The sequence below is a fragment of the Pan paniscus genome, chromosome 9 (genome assembly GCF_029289425.2).
Source record: "Pan paniscus chromosome 9, NHGRI_mPanPan1-v2.0_pri, whole genome shotgun sequence".
Taxonomy (NCBI): domain Eukaryota; kingdom Metazoa; phylum Chordata; class Mammalia; order Primates; family Hominidae; genus Pan; species Pan paniscus.
The window spans coordinates 67,438,187-67,456,386 of NC_073258.2; the positions used below are offsets into that span (position 1 = coordinate 67,438,187).

At 47.9% G+C, this 18,200-nt stretch overlaps 1 protein-coding gene across 4 annotated transcripts in view; it reads left to right on the plus strand.

Annotated features, from left to right (window-relative positions):
* Nucleotides 1-18,200, plus strand: part of LOC100990116 (phosphofurin acidic cluster sorting protein 1) — a 198,789-nt gene that overhangs the window by 135,292 nt on the left and 45,297 nt on the right. For all 4 annotated transcript variants that reach the window (XM_034933066.4, XM_034933063.3, XM_034933064.3 and 1 more), the window contains exons 3-10: nt 5,914-6,003; nt 6,686-6,811; nt 11,648-11,792; nt 12,049-12,140; nt 12,224-12,304; nt 15,275-15,334; nt 16,162-16,322; nt 16,685-16,778. In XM_034933066.4, the coding sequence (XP_034788957.1) occupies nt 5,914-6,003; nt 6,686-6,811; nt 11,648-11,792; nt 12,049-12,140; nt 12,224-12,304; nt 15,275-15,334; nt 16,162-16,322; nt 16,685-16,778 (849 nt within the window). The remainder of the gene's footprint in view (nt 1-5,913; nt 6,004-6,685; nt 6,812-11,647; nt 11,793-12,048; nt 12,141-12,223; nt 12,305-15,274; nt 15,335-16,161; nt 16,323-16,684; nt 16,779-18,200) is intronic.

Sequence of the window (18,200 nt, forward strand, 5' to 3'; positions counted from 1 at the left end):
AGCGAATATGGAAAATAGTACGGAGTTTCCTCAAAAAACCAAAATAGTCCCATGTAGCACTATTCACAATAGCCAAGATTTGGAAGCACCTAAGTGTCCATCAACAGACAAACTGATAAAGAAAATGTGGTACATATACACAATGGAGTACTATGCAGCCATAAAAAAGAATGAGTTCCTGTCATTTGCAATAACATGGATGGAACTGGAGGACATTATGTTAAATGAAATAAGCCAGGCACAGAAAGACATACTTTGAATGTTCTCACTTACTTCTGGGAGTTAAAAATTAAAGTCATGGAGATACTCTAATGATGGTTACCACAGGCTCATATGGGCAGTCAGGCAGTGATGATAGTTAATGGATACAAAAACATAGAATGAATAAGACCTGGTATTTGGCCAAGCATGGTGGCTCACGCCTGTAATCCTAGCACTTTGGGAGGCTGAGGTAGGAAGATTCCTTGAGTCCAGTAGTTTGAGACCAGCCTGAGCACCATAGTGAAACCCCATCTCTATTTTTTAAAAACTTTTTTTTTTTTTGAGACGGAGTTTCACTCTTGTTGCCTAGGCTGCAGTGCAATGGTGCAATCTCAGCTCACTGCAACCTCCACCTCCCAGGTTCAAGTGATTCTCCTACCTCAGCCTCCCAAGTAGCTGGGATTACAGGTGTGCACCACCATGCCCAGCTAAATTTTGTATTTTTAGTAGAGACTGGGTTTCACCATGTTGGCCAGGCTGGTCTTGAACTCCTGACCTCAGGTGATCTGCCCGCCTCAGCGTCCCAAAGTGCTGGGATTACAGGCATGAGCCACCACACCCAGCCAAAAAAATTATTTTAATTATAAAAATTTTTTAAATGTTTTAAAGATCTGATATTTGATAGTGCAACAGGACGATTACAGTCAATGATAATTTATAGTACATTTAAAAATAACTTAAAGTATAATTGGAATATTTGTAACATAAGTAAATGATAAATGCTTGAGGCGATGGATACCCAGTATAACCTGATGTGATTATTACATGTTGTATGCCTGTACCAAAATGTCTTATGTACCCCATAAATATATATGCCATGTACCCATAAAAATTATTAGTTAAAAATTGAAATAAAGAATAAATGAAAAATAACAACTTATTTTCAGACATCCAAGAAACCCCAACAAATTTCCTCAAATATCACTACAATACTCTTAATTTTTTTTTTTTTTTTTGAGAATGGGATCTCACTATGTTGCCCAGGCAGCTCTTATACTCCTGGGCTCAAGCTATCCTTCCACCTCTGCCTCCTTAAGTGCTGGGATTACAGGCATGAGCCACCACATCCAGCAACAATACTGTTAAATATCTATATGATAAGAATTTTTGGTTTAAATAAGAAGCATTTAAAACACCAGTAACCTGGCCGGTCGCGGTGGTTCATGTCTGTAAATCCCAGCACTTGGGAGGCCAAGGCAGGTGGATCACCTGAGGTCAGGAGTTCAAGACCAGCCTGGGCGACATGGTCAAACCCCATCTCTACTAAAAATACAAAAATTAGCCCGGCATTGTGGCACACGCCTGTAGTGCCAGCCACTTGGGAGGCTGAGGCAGGAGAATCGCTTGAGCCTGGGAGGCGGAGGTTGCAGTGAGTTAAGATTGCACCACTGCACTCCAGCCTGTGCAACAGAGTGAGACTCTGTCTCAAAATAATAATAATAAAACACCAGTAACCTAATTTTTAAAATATATTAATATTAATATTGGATATTTTAATGTGCTATGTTACTTTAGTATTAAATATAAATGGTTTTGCTTCTATACTGCAAAAGAAGATATACTGTTATATAGATAAACAAATGATACAAAAGTATATTAAAAATAATTTTGAAATTGGACCCTGGTTGGTAGTGCCCCAGGCACCTGGAAGAAGCAAATACTGGAACCCATGAAAGCTAAACCCCTGGGGAAGGGTAGGAAAGATGAGGACAGTAGCGCACCATGCCTGAAAGGGCTGGGCTGGGCTGGGCCTGGCTGCGATCCCGTGACACACTGCACTCCTCATCCTGCTACCTGCACACGCAGATTACTTCTAGCGAGTTTGAAATTCAGATAGTGAATTTGGGATACAAAGTTTTACAGGTATATAGAGCACATACTTGGGTGGTGAGAGTTCATATAATCATATAATGAGGCTACTGCTGTTGGAAGGTGATGTCCTATAGTGACAATAACTAAGATAAAGGGGACCAAGAGGGCTGGGGTGGAGGAAGTTAACGGATTCCCTACGGTGGTCACGGTAGACCTGGTTGAGAAGATGACATTTACCCAAAGACTTTGAGGGAGGTGAGGGCCATGCAGGTATCTGGAACAAGAGCCTTCCAGGCAGAGGGAAGACCCAGGACCAGGCCCTCAGGCCTTCATATTCTGTGAATATATGCTCTGAGCTGAGAAATCTTAAAAGAACCCTAAGCACTGATTACTTTTTTCAACTTTTATTTTGGAAAAATCTCAAACATGCAAAAGTAGACAGAGTAGTTTACAATTCCCTCGAACCCCTTACTAAGCTGCAGTTGTTATCAACTCATGGCCAGTCTCGTTTCGTCTGTGTCCCCACCTGTTTCCCTTCACCAGTGTTATTTTGAGGCAATCCATACATCATAACATTTCACCCACAAATATGTCAATATGTATTTCAAAAATGTAGGCAGTATTTTTAAACAAAACCGCGATACCATTATCACACCTTGGCCGGACGCGGTGGCTCATGCCTGTAAAGCCAGCACTTTGGGAGGCCAAGGGGAGCGGATAACTTGAGATCAGGAGTTCGAGGCCAGCCTGGCCAACATGATAAAACCTCATCTCTACTAAAAATACAAAAATTAGCTGGGCGTGATGGCACGCACCTGTAATCCCAGCTACTCAAGAGGCTAAGGCAAGAGAGTCGCTTGAACCTGGGAGGCGGAGATTGCAGTGAGCCGAGATCACACTACTGTACTCCAGCCTAGTCGACAGAGCAAGACTCTATCTAAAATAACAAAAACCTTAATATCACAAAATCAGTGTTCAAATTTCCAGTTGTGGCATGAATCTCATAAATGTGTGGGTCTTGTGGGAGAGAGTGGCTGTTGGTTTTGCTTTTTATAGTTTATTTGATGCATTCGGTCTTCAGTTGCCACTATAGCACTCGAGCTTCCGGGTGTCCTGAGGCCCTGGCCTGTATGCGGACTGACTGTGTGCTTCTGCTGATGTTATTTTATTTTTGCTGTTTTTTGAGACAGAGTCTCGTTCTGTTGCCCAGGCTGGAGTGCAGTGATATAATCTTGGCTTTTGTTTTGTTTTTTTTTTTTTTGAGACGGAGTCTCGCTCTGTTGCCCAGGCTGGAGTGCAATGATATGATCTTGGCTTATTCCAACCTCTGCCTCCTAGGCTGAAATGATTCTCCCACACAGCCTCCTGAGTAGCTGGGATTACAAGTGCATGCCACTATGCCTGGCTAATTTTTGTATTTTTCGTAGAGACGAGGTTTCCCAGTGTTGCCCAGGCTGGTCTTGAAGTCCTGAGCTCAGGTGATCCGCCCACCTCAGCCTCCCAAAGTGCCGGGATTACAGGTGCCACCACACCCAGGCTTCTGCTGATTTTATACCCAGCCTTCCCCCTATGGCCATTACCCATAGGCAGCATCACTATAGAATGACATAACCATCAGGGCTCCACTTCCTTGGTCTCATTTTGGCCTCATGAGTGGCTGAGGCGTTTTTCCATGTGTGGAATTTTCCTCTAAGGGTCAGCACTGCGGCGTAGTACCATTTCAACAGAAACAGCTCCCAGAGTAATCACAGCTTTGCTGAAGACACGTGAGAGATGAGCAGCTCAAAAATTTGTCATTAATTATAAACAGGGATGAGTGTGGGGCTCAAATCTGTAATCCCAGCACTTTGGGAGGCCGTGGCAGGAAGATTACTTGAGCCGAGGAGTTCAAGACCAACCTGGGCAATGTAGCGATACCCCGTCTCTACAAATAAAAAATAAAAACGGTAAAAATAATGTTTCAATGAACAGCTCCTTGTTTACAGATTTGCTTCTTTTTAAAACTCATTCCTGGCCCAGCCTGGTGGCCTATAATCCTAGCACTTTGGGAGGCTGAAGTGGAAAGATCGTTTGAGCTCAGAAGTTAAAGACCAGCCTGGGCAACATAGTGAGACCTCGTCTCTCTTTTTATTAAAAAAAAAAAAAAAGAAGAAGAAAAAGAAAGGAAGGAAGGAAGGAAAGAAAGAAAGAAAGAAATCATTCCCTCCAAGTTCATGGGATCAAGGGAGAAAAAAGAAAATAATATATAAAAATCCTGCCCTTAGAATTTATTTTTTTGGATTACAATTTTTGAATGGAAATGTTTCTTTATTGCCAGGCTACTTTCTAAAAGGGTTATTGTAATTTACTTTGCTTCGACAATGAATGAATTTGGAAATTCTACCACATCCTTACCAACTTTGGATGTTGTGGGGTTTTTTTTTATTGGTATTAATTTTAAAACTGATTTTTTTTAAGACAAATTTATTCAACACTGTTTATTTGTGTGCTGGGAATCATACTGAACAAGACATATCTTTGTCTCATGGATCTCGAAGTTTAGTGAGATTCAGTAACTGGCAGTAAGAGGGCTGTCTAACCCAAATACAAGGTTTGGAGGCGGGGAGGTTACAGAGGAAGTTCCTGGGGAAAAAAAATTCAGCTGAGACCTGAAAGATGAGTTGGTTACTTGTGTTCAGAAGCCAAAAAAAGCATCCAAGAAGAGAAGAAAAGCACATGAAAAGGCCCAGAGACAAGACAGTATGCCTGGGGAGTCAGAGGGAGGATCACTTGAAGTCAGGAGTTCGAGGCCAGCCCGGCCAACATGGCAGTAAGAGGGCTGTCTAACCCAACTATTAGGTTTGGAGAGCGGGGAGGTTAAAGAGGAAGTTCCTGGGAAAAAAAAGGAACAGTGGGCAGGGAGGGTCTTACACACCCTGGAGACTGACACTACCGGCCTCTTCCCCAGGAGTGCTGGGAACTCACAGACGTTAACAAATCATTTTGCTGTGATAACCTTTTATGCACCCTACAGCATCATATATGTAAAATCAGACTTATGGTAGAGGCTTGATTCAAATAAGTACAATAAAGACTCATGAAATATTTGGACTGGTAAGAATGTTTGGGCCGGGCTCAGTGACTCACGCCTGTAATCCCAGCACTTTGGGAGGCTGAAGCAAGCTGATCATCTGAGGTCAGGAGTTCAAGGCCAGCACATGGTGAAACCCTGTCTCTACTAAAAATACAAAAAAATTAGCCGGGCATTGTGGCAGGTGCCTGTAGTCCCAGCTACTCAGGAGGCTGAGGCAGGGTAATCGCTTGAACCTGGGAGGCGGAGGTTGCAGTGCGCCGAGATCACGCCACTGCAGTCCAGCCTGGGTGACAGAATGAGACTCGTCTCAAAAAAAATAAAATTTAATTTTTTTTTTTTTTAAGAATGCTTGTAGAGTTTAGAAGTTGTTTGCAAACATAGTATTTCTTTTGGTCTGATTTTTGGTGACACAGCTTTGACAGATTTTTTTTTCTTTTTATTATTGATATTATTTGAGACAGGGTCTCGCTCTGTCACCCAGGCTGGAGTGCAGTGGCAGGATCATGACTCACTGCAGGCTTGAACTCCCGGGCTCAAGTGATCCTCGCACCTCAGCCTCCTGAGTTGCTGGGACTACAGGCATGTGTACCACCACACCCAGCCAATTTTTTTTATTTTTTGTAGAAACAGGAGTCTCACTATGTTGCCCCAGGCTGGTCTCAAACTCCTGAGTCCAAGCAGTCCTTCTGCCTCAGCCTCCCAAACTGCTGGGATTACTGGCACAAGCCACTGCACCTGGCCAAACAGACTTTTCTTCTTGGTTTCAGGGTTCAAAAAGAATTCTTCGCTCCAACGAGATCGTCCTTCCAGCTAGTGGACTGGTGGAAACAGAGCTCCAATTAACCTTCTCCCTTCAGGTGAGACTCTCCTAATCTTAGGCCCCTAACATGCTATATCCTGGCTAGTCCCCAGACAGTCCTCTAACCCAGAGACTGTTTTATCCCAGAGCCCCCATTCCCCAACTTGGGCGGGAATGAATAAAAGTCACCTGGAGGTTTATGGCTGGCCTGGAGGGCCAAAGCAACCCTTTAGCCAGTGACGGTAAGGGTGTGGAGACCTGGGTAGGCACCGTGGCCCCTTCCCTTCCTCTGCCTTGGCTAACACTGTTAGCCATCTGCTGCACCACATCACATCTCCTTAGTGATCCTCGCACACCCCGTGGACCGTGCCACCGTCAGCCTCCACGTCGGGATCTCTGTCCTTCCCCTCTACTCCGTATCCCTCCTAGTCGGTGTCCCTCTCATCGTAATTCCAGTAATTCAATGCCCAAATTGAAACACATGGAGAAAACACCTGATAAAGTGGCAAGGGAAGAGACAGTTCTCTGAATGGGTGTGGACCCCAGAGCTGTGGCGTAAAAGCCAGGCATCAAGCCGAATCAGCTCCACCAGCAGCAACTTCATGGCTCTCCTTTCAACCCTGACTGCCCCCTTTTAGAGACAGGAAGAATTGAAGCACAGAAAGACTGTGTGTCCTCTAGAACCCCTCAAGGACCCAGCTGCCCATTAACCATGCTCGACTCTGTTTTGTATTTCGTAGTACCCTCATTTCCTTAAGCGAGATGCCAACAAGCTGCAGATCATGCTGCAAAGGAGAAAACGTTACAAGAATCGGACCATCTTGGGCTATAAGACCTTGGCCGTGGGACTCATCAACATGGCAGAGGTGAGAGGAACACAGTCTCCAGACTGTTGGCCATTGAGTCACAGAGCCCAAGGGACACCCCAGCCCAGCCAGTTGAGCCTTCCAGATGATTTTCCCAGCCTGCTGGCTAGGTGCTTAATTCTGTTTTACGAGTTAATTATTTGCTGGAAATTCAGAGTATACTTGTTTTTATCAAGTACTGTCTCCTTCATGAAAAGTTTTAATTTTGAAAAAGGTAAAACTCAAAAAATTACATAAAATTTCAAACTTTCAGAAAAGTTACAAGAATAGTACAAAGAGTTCCCATATGTGGATTCATCCAAGTTCTTTAACATATCACCACATTTCATATGCTCTCCTCATAGATATATTGATAGGTATTATTTTCTGAGCCATCCGAGAGTAAGTTGCTGGCACGACGCCCCATTACACGTTAATACTGCACCATGTTAATTTCCTTAACATGAGAATACTCTGCTGTCTAAACTCCCTGCCACCATCAAGATCAGGACACTAACGTTGAGATAAGATTGCCGTCTAACCCACAGTCCCTATTCGGATTGTGCTGAGTGTCTCAGTGATACCCTTTATGGACCTGGGATCCGATCTAGGATTATGTGCCGCATATCACTGTGTCCTTCGTCCCCTTCAGTCTGCAGCAGCCCCTAGGTTTTCCTTACCTTTCATGACCTTGACATTTTTTAAGTGCACAGGCTGGTTACTTTTTTGAATACTCCTCAGTCCAGGTTCGCCTGATGTTGCCTCAAGATTAGATTCCACCTGTGTGTTTCTGGCAGCATTACCACAGAAGTGCTCTGTTCTCAGTGCAGCTTAGGCAGCACCTGATGGCAATTGGTTCCTTTCCTGGGGATATTAACTTTTAATTTTTTTTATTTTTACTTTTTTTTTTTTTGAGATGGAGTCTTGCTCTGTCGCCAGGCTGGAGTGCAGTGGCATGATCTTGGCTCACTGAAACCCCCGCCTCCTGGGTTCAAGTGATTCTCCTACCTTAGCCTCCTGAGTAGCTGGGACTACAGGCGTGCACCACCATGCCCAGCTAATTTTTTTTTTTTTTTTTAGTAGAGACGGGGTTTCACCATGTTGGCCAGGGTGGTCTCATTCTCCTGACCTTGTGATCCGCCCGCCTTGGCCTCCCAAAGTGCTGAGATTACAGGCGTGAGCCACTGCGCCTGGCCTTAACTTTTTTTTTTTTTTTTTTTTTAGAGACGAGGTCTTGCTCTGTTGTCCAGGCTGGTCTCAAACTCCCAGGCTCAAGCAATCCTCCCTCCTTGGCCTCCCAAAGTGCTGGGATTATAGGCATCAGTCTCTGTGCCCGGCCTGATATTATCACTTGGTTAACATGGAGTCTGCAGGGTTTTTCCACCACAAAGTTAATTAATAAGCATTTTGTACTTACTGGAAAAAATATTTTACGAGGAGGTAAATATATTAAGGGGAGAAGAAGAAAGGCAACTATCTTTTTCCTTATCACATCACCCACTAGTTTTAGCATCTATTCATGATTCTTGCCTGAATTGGTCATCACTATACTTGGATGCTTACCAGACAGTGAATTTCTAATCCCACCATTCCTTACATATTTATTAATTGGCTTTATTTATTTATTTATTTTCGAGACAGACTCACTTCATCACCCAGGCTGGAGTGTGCTGGCACAATCTCGGCTCACTGCAACCTCTACCTCCCGGGTTCCAGCAGTTCTCCTGCCTCAACCTCCAGAGTAGCTGGGATTACAGGGACCCGCCACCATGCCCGGCTAATTTTTTTAATATTTTTAGTAGAGATGGGGTTTCACCATGTTGTCTGGGCTGGTCTTGAACTCCTGGCCTCAAGTGATCCGCTGCTTTGGCCTCCCAGAGTGCTGGGATTACAGGCGTGAGCCACTGCTCCCGGCCTCATTAATTGGCTTTCTGTAGTAAGATAGTGCTTTTCCTTTGCTCTCATTTATTTGTATCAGTTATGGACCGTGGATTCCTGTTTTATTTGATGGGGCTGAATCTGCTACTATCATTTTTTTATTTTGATGCACAAACTTATCAGATTTGGCCCATGGGAGCCCCTTCATGCCAGCTTCGAGTCCTTAGTACTATGTCTCATCATTCGTTACATCCTACCATACTTTCTGGTACAAAACATTTCAGGCTCATCTTGTACTTTCCCTGACCCAGCTCCCAGAATGAGCAGTTTCTCTGAGGAGCCCTGGTTCTTTTCAGTAGAGGATGGTGTTCAGAAACCAAGATCTGGGTACCAGGAGTGCCCATGTCCCCAACTGGGTGTCATGCACTCCCAGTGAGCAGACAGAGCTGAGAAAGATATGTCTGTATGCACACATGTGCTCGTGTCTACACACACGTCACAGCTCCTTTCAGGTCTAGGTCCAGATCTATCTAACCATGAGCACACATCGATAATTTCAGTTCCAACCCAATGCCTTTTTATAGCTTTTCTTTCTCCATGTTTCTAATTCCCTTTTGGAATGGTAAGAAGTCAGGCTGTGGGCTGGGCGCAGTGGCTTACGCCTGTAATCCCAGCACTTTGGGAGGCTGAGGCAGGCGGATCACGAGGTCAGGAGATCGAAACCATCCTGGCTAACACGGTGAAACCCCATCTCTACTAAAAATACAAAAAATTAGCCGGGCGTGGTGGCGGGCGCCTGTAGTCCCAGCTACTCGGGAGGCTGAGGCAGGAGAATGGCGTGAACCCAGGAGGTGGAGCTTTCAGTGAGCCGAGATTGCGCCACTGCACTCCAGCCTGGGCGACAGAGCGAGACTCCATCTCAAAAAAAAAAAAAAAAAAAAAAAAGGCTGTGATTATTCTCAATACATGTACTTATTGGTGCAGCTCCCTGTGTGCCAGGCAGTTCCTCTCAATCCTAACAGGAAGAAGAAAGCAGCCGCTAATCTGTTTTTAAAATTATTTCTGTACTTTAGTAAATTAAATAGGAACAATTTTGTGGCCATGATAGAAAATTTGAGATAGTTCCAGCCCGTCTTTCTGTCCTGCTCAGTCAGTGTTTGTGTCAGTGTGGAGACGGGGCAGTGAATTCCCGCCAGCACCCACTGCCCCTGCTACGCCAGGCTCTGCCATTCCCTGTAGACTGGGCTCCTTTTCCTCATTGCCAGTGACAGGCGACCACCACCTATAGGCCTGGCCTCACCCAGACTCAAGAGCAAGTTTCTCTGTGAAGGACTTACACTAAAATTAGTCTTAGAGATTAGCAACCATTTCTTTCCTTCCTTCCTTCCTTTTTCTTCCTTTCTTTCCTTTCCTTCCTTTCCTTTCCCTCCCTCCCTCCCTCCATCTTCCTTCCTTCCTTCCTTCTCTCTCTCGCTCCCATTCTTTCTTCCTTTCTTCTTTTTCTTTTCTTTTTTTTTTTTTTTTTTTCCTGAGATAGAGTCTCACTCTGTCACCCAGGCTGGAATGCAGTGGTGCAATCACAGCACACTACAGCCTCGACTTCCTGGGCTCAGGTGATTCTCCCACTTCAGCCTCCTGAGTAGCCGCAACTACAGGCATGCGCCACCACACCCAGCTGATTTTTTTATTTTTAGTAGAGACAGGGTTCCACCATGTTGCTCAGGCTGGTCTCAAACTCCTGGACTCAAGCAATCTGCCCGCCTCAGCCTCCCAAAGTGCTGGGATTGCAGGAACAGGCTACTGTGCCCGGCCGAGCAACCATTTTCTTTTCTTTTCTTTTTTAGATGGAGTGTTGCTCTGTGACCCAGGCTGGAGTACAATGGCACAATCACGACTCACTGCAACCTCTGCCGCCTGGGTTCAAGTGATTCTCCTGCCTCAGCCTCCTGAGTAGCTGGGACTACAGGCGCCCACCACCACGCCTGGCTAATTTTTTGTATTTTTAGTAGAGACGGGGTTTCACTATGTTAGCCAGGATGGTCTTGATCTCCTGACCTCATGATCCGCCTGCTTCGGCCTCCCAAAGTGCTGGGATTACAGATGTGAGCCACCACACCTGGCCCGAGCAGCCATTTTCAATCTTTGATTGTTATCTTTAAGCACATGGCCCTGACCAGCACTTCTGGGGATAATTTTAAAGTTAAGACCTTAGGCCAAGTGCAGTGGCTCACGCCTGTAATCCCAGCACTTTGGGAGGCCAAGGCAGGAGGATTGCTTGAGCCCAAGATTTTGAGATCAGACTGGGCAACATAGTGAGACCCCATCTCTACATAAAATTTAAAAATTAGCCAGGCATGGTGGTGTGTGCCTGTGGTCCCAGCTACTGAGGCTGAGGCGGGAGGATCACTTGAGCCTGGGAGGTCGAGACTGTAGTGAGCTGTGATCACACCAGTGCGTGCCAGCCTGGGTGACAGAGTGAGACCCTGCCTTTAATAATAATAAAAAACAGGCTGGGTGCAGTGGCTCACACTTGTTATCCCAGCACTTGGGAAGCCGAGGCAGGCAGATCATGAGGTCAGGAGTTTGAGACCAGCCTGGCCAACATAGTGAAACCCTGTCTCTACTAAAAATGCAAAAAATATTAGCTGAGCGTGGTGGCAGACGCCTGTAATCCCAGCTACTTGGGAGCCTGAGGCAGGAGAATCGCTTGAACCTGGGAGGCAGAGGTTGCAGTGAGCCGAGATCACGCCACTGCACTCCAGCCTGGGCGACAGTGAGAGACTCCGTCTCAAAAATAATAATAATAATAATAAACAAAGTAAGACCGTGAAGCAGTAGGACAGTAGGCATGGATTTGAAAGTAAGGAAGAAAACGTATCAGCAGAATGCTGTTGCCCCTGGGGTCTTGTGCGTTCCTTGGCTGTGTTTCTCCAGGTGCCTCTGTAGTAACACGCCTCCACCACCTCCCCTGGCTCCTAGGTGATGCAGCATCCTAATGAAGGCGCACTGGTGCTTGGCCTACACAGCAACGTGAAGGATGTCTCTGTGCCTGTGGCAGAAATAAAGATCTACTCCCTGTCCAGCCAACCCATTGACCATGAAGGAATCAAATCCAAGCTCTCTGGTAAGAAGCATGCAGCATCTGGAGACCCTACGAAGAGGGAGCCCATCCTGGGAAAGGTGAACAAGACAGTGCCCGAGATGTTCCTGGGCAAGAGACCTTTAGAGACCCCTGAAAGTAAAATGTGGCTTCGGCCCTGGCCCTCCCCTCCACCCTGGCTGTGTTTCCACCCAAAAAGAACCATTGATTCCAGCCCATCGAAGTTTCTTAGGCCAGATCTTCCCATTGCAAGGTTATCTTACTCAGGTGTCTGTTGCAGATCGTTCTCCTGATATTGACAATTATTCTGAGGAAGAGGAAGAGAGTTTCTCATCAGAACAGGAAGGCAGTGATGATCCATTGCATGGGCAGGTAACTTTCTGTGGTCCCTCACATGGCGTGTCCAAGAAGCTCCTGGGGTTTCCCACCCTCATTCTGTCCCTGTACCCACTTAGGACTTGTTCTACGAAGACGAAGATCTCCGGAAAGTGAAGAAGACCCGGAGGAAACTAACCTCAACCTCTGCCATCACAAGGGTGAGCCTCAAAGGTCTGGGGAGTGGTTGGCTAAGATTTTCAGTCTGGGGGTAGGTTGGCAGCAGCATATTCAGGCCTAGTGGAGACTTCTTAAAATCAACACAGGGTCATCCCTTCAACGATTCCAATGAACGCTCTATATCCTCACCACCGCCCAATTAGACTCACTGTTGTTGGGAACCACAATTACTGATAAGAGTGTTATATCCTTCAGGTTATCGTCAGATAGAAAAAAGGAGGAGAACCCTTCTTGTAGAATTCAGAACAGATAGTGGTCCGTCAGGGAACAGACCGCCTCCCACCCATTCCAGTGGCTGCTTCATGTCACATGCTGTCCTCTGCAGGGAGAAAGCCAGCTTCCTCTAGGAGTAGCACTAGTTTTAATCATGTGCTGAACTTAGGCAGAGATAATAGGCTAGTCATGGGGTGCTCCTATGACCCTGGGCTTGCTAAGCTTTAATTACATCAGATATCGTTCCTGCCTTAACGGATCCATAACCTTGGAGACCAGGTGCCTTTTGATACTTTTCCTCCATAAGACTTCCTCAAGAGTCACTGTTTTGATGACATTTGAGTCCTGAACTGAGAAGCTAAAAACCTGAATTCCTAGGTGGTCTTTGACAGATTCTGGAGTGCCTGCATGAAGTGTGGGAGGGCCAGAAGTGCTGGGAGCATTTCCGAAGGGGAATTCACAGCTCCATTTACCCAGAGGCATCCTGATTCTCCCCAGTGCAGAGCTAGCCTAGGGACCAACCCCCTGAGAGCCGAGATGCCCACCCCTTCAGGGATGAAACGGAGGCCAGATCACTCTCCCATCACAATGAGGTGTCACTGGACTTCAGGTAAATCCGTGAGACTGTGACCTGGATTTCCCATCCAGTCAGCAACTAGGGAGCGGGAGGACTGTTTCCTTGTCCTCAGGTATCCACCTCTCAATTGGTGCTCCAAATGGTCCCCATGAGGTGTGTCACCAGTACCCCAAATGCTTGACCTCCATTGCACTCTGGAAATAGGGAGTGGCTGTAGGATCTCTCTCTAGTCAGCCCCTACTGCTGAGGCTTTCTTTTTCCTACTCTGTAACCAGAAAGCGGCCCTATTTTCTTCCCAACGGGTGCCCCCAGAGCTTCATAAGTCACCTCTTCCTACGTGGGGTCTCTTCCTTGGCATGACCCTGGATCATGACCGGAGTTCAGTGCTCCTGCTAATGTATACTCCCCCAGAACTGTTTCTTTTTAAGCTGCAGGCACTTTCCAGTTCTATCCCAGAGACTCAGTGACCTCCCTTAGTGCCTGTCTCCTCTGTGCATGCGCATTCTTCTCTCCCACCAAGAACACAGATATACTTGACCTTCTGTGAACATGTCTCATGCTGCTCTGTCACTGGGAGCTCGACTTTTTTTCTCTGCTGTGAATGCCCTTTCTGCCCTTTCTTTGAAGACCTATCAGCCTCGCAAGTTCTTTGTTTTCATCCCCAGATGGCAAGTCTGTCATTCAGGCAGGAAGTACATACAACCACAGGCTAAGCATCGTGCCCAGAGACAAAGAGATAGGGCCCAGTCCATGCCATCAAGCGCACAGTGTCTAGTGACACCACACATTTCAACAAATAATTACAGCCCAGTAGGACAGGTGCCATAAGACAGAGCTTTGCAATGACACCAGGGGACTGTGGCCACCTGTCCCAGGAGTGCCAGGACAGCTTCCCAGATGAGATGCTGAGAGATGGGTTTTTTAAAATAAAACTTCACCAAGTGGATTTGGGGAAAATTTTTATTCAAGGCAGAAGATACCCTATATAAAGACCCAGTACAGTGCTGTGGCTCACGCCTGTAATCCCAGCACTTTGGGAGGCTGAGGCAGGCGCATCACAAGGTCAGGAGATCGAGACCGTCCTGGCCAACATGGTGAAACCCCGTCTCTACTAAAAATACAAAAATTAGCTTGGTGTGGTGGCACGTGCCTGTAATCCCAGCTACTCAGGAGGCTGAGGCAGGAGAGTCACTTGAACCAGGGAGGCAGAGGTTGCAGTGATCTGAGATCACCTCACTGCACTCCAGCCTGGCGACAGAGCAAGACTCCATCTCTAAAAAAAAAAAAAAAGGCCCAGTACAACAGCATGCAGTTTTTCCCAGGAACTCAAAGCAGTGAGTTTCCACTTGACTATGGGGTGTGAAGGGTCAAATAGAGAGATAAGGCTAGAAACAGGCAGACCCAGGCTTCGGACACGTACAGGCCTGACTGCTGAGCTCTGTTCAAGTAGTGGAGGCCAATGAAGACTTCTAGTCGGAGGGTAGCATAAGCAGGTTTGCACTCAGAAGGACCACTGTGGGCTGTGGAGGGAGAAAGACCAGAAACAGGCGGGCAGGGTATGAGATGTCAGCTGAAGGCTGTTGCTATGATCCCAGAGAGGCAAGGAGAAAGGCCTGACTGGAAACAGTGGTGTCACAGATGGAAAAGGGAGGATCTGGGGTAGCTAGAATGGGCCTGCGGGGAGAACGAGAAGGAGAGACTCCAGGCGTAGATGTGGGTTCAGGTGTGTTGGCGACATCAGTAAGAGGATCGGGGTGCAAGGAGAAGACGGGACGCTGCGTTCCACCGTGGAGGTGGTAAGGCTGAGGTGCCCGCGCTGTGCATGCGCAGGTAGGAGTCAGCAGTGGGCACTGTGAATCCGAAGGGCAAGAGAAAGAGATGAGCTGGAGACCCACATTTGGGAGGTGTTGGGGCACAGGGGGGTGGAGGACCTGGGGATAGACATTCCTTCTCCCCGCAGCTGCACCCAAGGCCCAGGAGCTACACTGGAATTTGGCCTGTCTTCCTGACAGGCTTTGAGTGCCAAGGGCAGAGACCAAGTCCTCCAGTCTTCGTGTCTTCCCACAGCTCGTCATGAAAGTGGGCTCTGGTGGGTGTTTATTGACTTGAATTGACCCCAAGTGGACGTTGCTGAGAACTGTCATGCAATTTGTCCCTACAGCAACCTAACATCAAACAGAAGTTTGTGGCCCTCCTGAAGCGGTTTAAAGTTTCAGATGAGGTATGGCCTCTTACTCCCAAGGTTAATGGTGAGTAGAATTCCCCGGGTTTCACCCAGCATCCCTGGAGTACACTCTGTATTGCCACTGAGAGTCAGGATTCCAGGATTAATATTCCTGCTCCCCGTGGCATACCTGGTAGAGCCCTAAGGGAGAGGGTGGCTAAGAAGGACTTAAGCAAGCAGAGGAGAGAAAGAGGCTATGCACACAACGCAGGGCAGCACAGCTACGCCCGACCCTTGGTGATGCCCAAGCCTCTGGCATGCGATACAAGGACAGACCCGGCGGATGCTGCTGCGGTTGTCACTTAATTTCCCCTCTTATCCCACGGGAACATCAGTGAGCAGCAGCTTGTAAGGTGGAAATGTCCTTGTTGGTCAGCCTTGGAATAACCAGGAATGGGGCCGCTGAGAGAGAAGCAGTCTTTTCCCTGGGCTCCGGGAGGGGCCCGTTTCCACAGGCCTCTCAGTGGGCTAACAGAGGGATAAAGATGAAAATTATTGAGAGCGATTGCTTCGCCTTCCTGTGAGCTGTAAGGAGGGTAGGAAGAACCCACATGGGCGATGGGCCTCGGGATTCCTCAGCTGTCCCTCCTGGCACAGCTTCACAGTGTGGAGCAGTGGCAGGAACTGGGGGGAAGGTGGCCTCACTATGTCCCCGCCCTCAGGCTGGATCATGGAAATGACGTGAAGGTTACTCCAGCCAGTGTGAAGCTCTGGCGTGTCCCTTAAGCAGGACTATAAGGGCGGCCCAGGAGAAAGGAGCTGCTCATCAACCAAAATTGTTAATAGGGATGACCCTAAATTCAGAGATTCTTTTTTCCCTGCAGGTGGGCTTTGGGCTGGAGCATGTGTCCCGCGAGCAGATCCGGGAAGTGGAAGAGGACTTGGATGAATTGTATGACAGTCTGGAGATGTACAACCCCAGCGACAGTGGCCCTGAGATGGAGGAGACAGAAAGCATCCTCAGCACACCAAAGCCCAAGCTCAAGTGAGCCCCCCTCTCTGTAGCTGGCCTCCAGACTCTCCTTCCTGGCCATAGCAGTCTCCTGACCCCTCCCTCGCTGTCCCCTCTATTACCAGAGAATCTTGGTCCTTCATCCTTTCTGAACCTCTGGCTGTCTTGGAGAAGGTCACTGTTTTGCCTCTCACTGACAGAAGTCCTATAGGACTCTCAGGAAGTACCCCCTCTCCCGACCCGCCCCTCCTCTTCACCCTGCACTTCCCTGCTCACCGGGCGTTCTGGACACCCGTAGCTTGTTGACCCACCCTGAATGCCAGCTCCATTCAGCTCTCCCAGCATGCTGTTCTGAGCCCTGGCAGCACTGACCCTGGCTGTGCTCTTCACCACAGGCCTTTCTTTGAGGGGATGTCGCAGTCCAGCTCCCAGACGGAGATTGGCAGCCTCAACAGCAAAGGCAGCCTCGGAAAAGACACCACCAGCCCTGTGAGCGTGACCGCGACTGCGGGGCGGGGTGGGACCGTGGCATGTCAGGGCTCGACGCTCTGGCCCTCTGCATCTCTGATCAGGGCTCATGTTGTGACCTTAGAAAAGTGGCCCCATTGGCTGGGCATGGTGGATCACAACTGTAATCCTGGCACTTTGGGAGGTGGAGTCGGGCAGATCATGAGGTCAAGAGATCGAGAGCATCCTGGCCAACATGGTGACACCCCATCTCTACTAAAAATACAAAAATTACCCGGGCGTGATGGTGTGCACCTGTAGTCCCAGCTACTCAGGAGGATGAGGCAGGAGAATCACTTGAAGCCGGGAGGCGGAGGTTGCAGTGAGCCAAGATTGAGCCACTGCACTCCAGCCTGGCGACAGAGCGAGATTCCCTCAAAAAAAAAAAAAAAAAAAGAAAATGGCCTCATCTTGTTTCAGCCTCAGTTTTCCTCCCCTCAGTCTGGCTGGGAGCTTAGCTCTTTGGGGTCATTGCTGTGTCAGGCTGGGTTGTTCCTTTTGGTCTGTTTCTGCCATGGCCCAGAGCCTTCCCTCTCAGAACACATACAATCTCCCCCTCTGCTGGGCGTGGTGACTCATGTCTATAATCCCAGCTCTTTGGGAGGCCAGGGCGGGTGGATCACTTGAGCCTAGGAGTTCGAAACCAGCCTGAGCAACATGGTGAAAGCCCATCTCTACAAAAAATGCAAAAGTTAGCCAGGCATGGTGGTGCACGTCTGTAGACCCAGCTACTTGGGAGGCTGAGGCAGGAGGATCCCTTGAGCCCAGGAGGCAGAGGCTGCAGTGAGCTGTGATCGCACCACTGCTCTCCAGCCTAGGTGACAGAACAAGACCTTATCTCAACAAACAAAAACCTCTCCCTTCGTGTCTGTTCTGTGGTAGCTGAGAGTGTGGCATGGAGTGGGCGTTTGGCCAGTAGTGAGTGGCCCTGCACCAGACTGGGGAAGGAGCAGGTATGGAGAGGAGGGGAGCCACTGAGACGTGCTCAGGAGGCCCTAGTAGGCTTTATTGGGCCAAGAATCCATAGAGGGGAGCAGTGCCCCGAGGAAATTTATAATTTAGTCAAGAGGTTTCCATTTTTTCTGGTGAGCAAGGGGAAAAGGGGGCATGTACTGTAGCAGCCGGAGCCACGACCTGGGCCTTGCTCCGCCCCTCCTAGAAAGGCCCTGCTCCCTCAGCAGATCACAGGCAGGGGTGGGTGTGAGCCTGAAGTGACCTCAGGCCCTAGGAAGCTGCTCTTCCTTCGTTTACAATGGAAGGCAAGTGAGTGTTGTCGCGATGTGAGTGCCCAGCTTAGGATTTGCCCTCCAAAGCCCAGTGTCTTTTCTGTAGATCAAAGAAACAAATCCTTTAAGTCCTCCTGTTCACCTGCTTTACTGGCAGATGAAGCCTAGTCATGGTTCA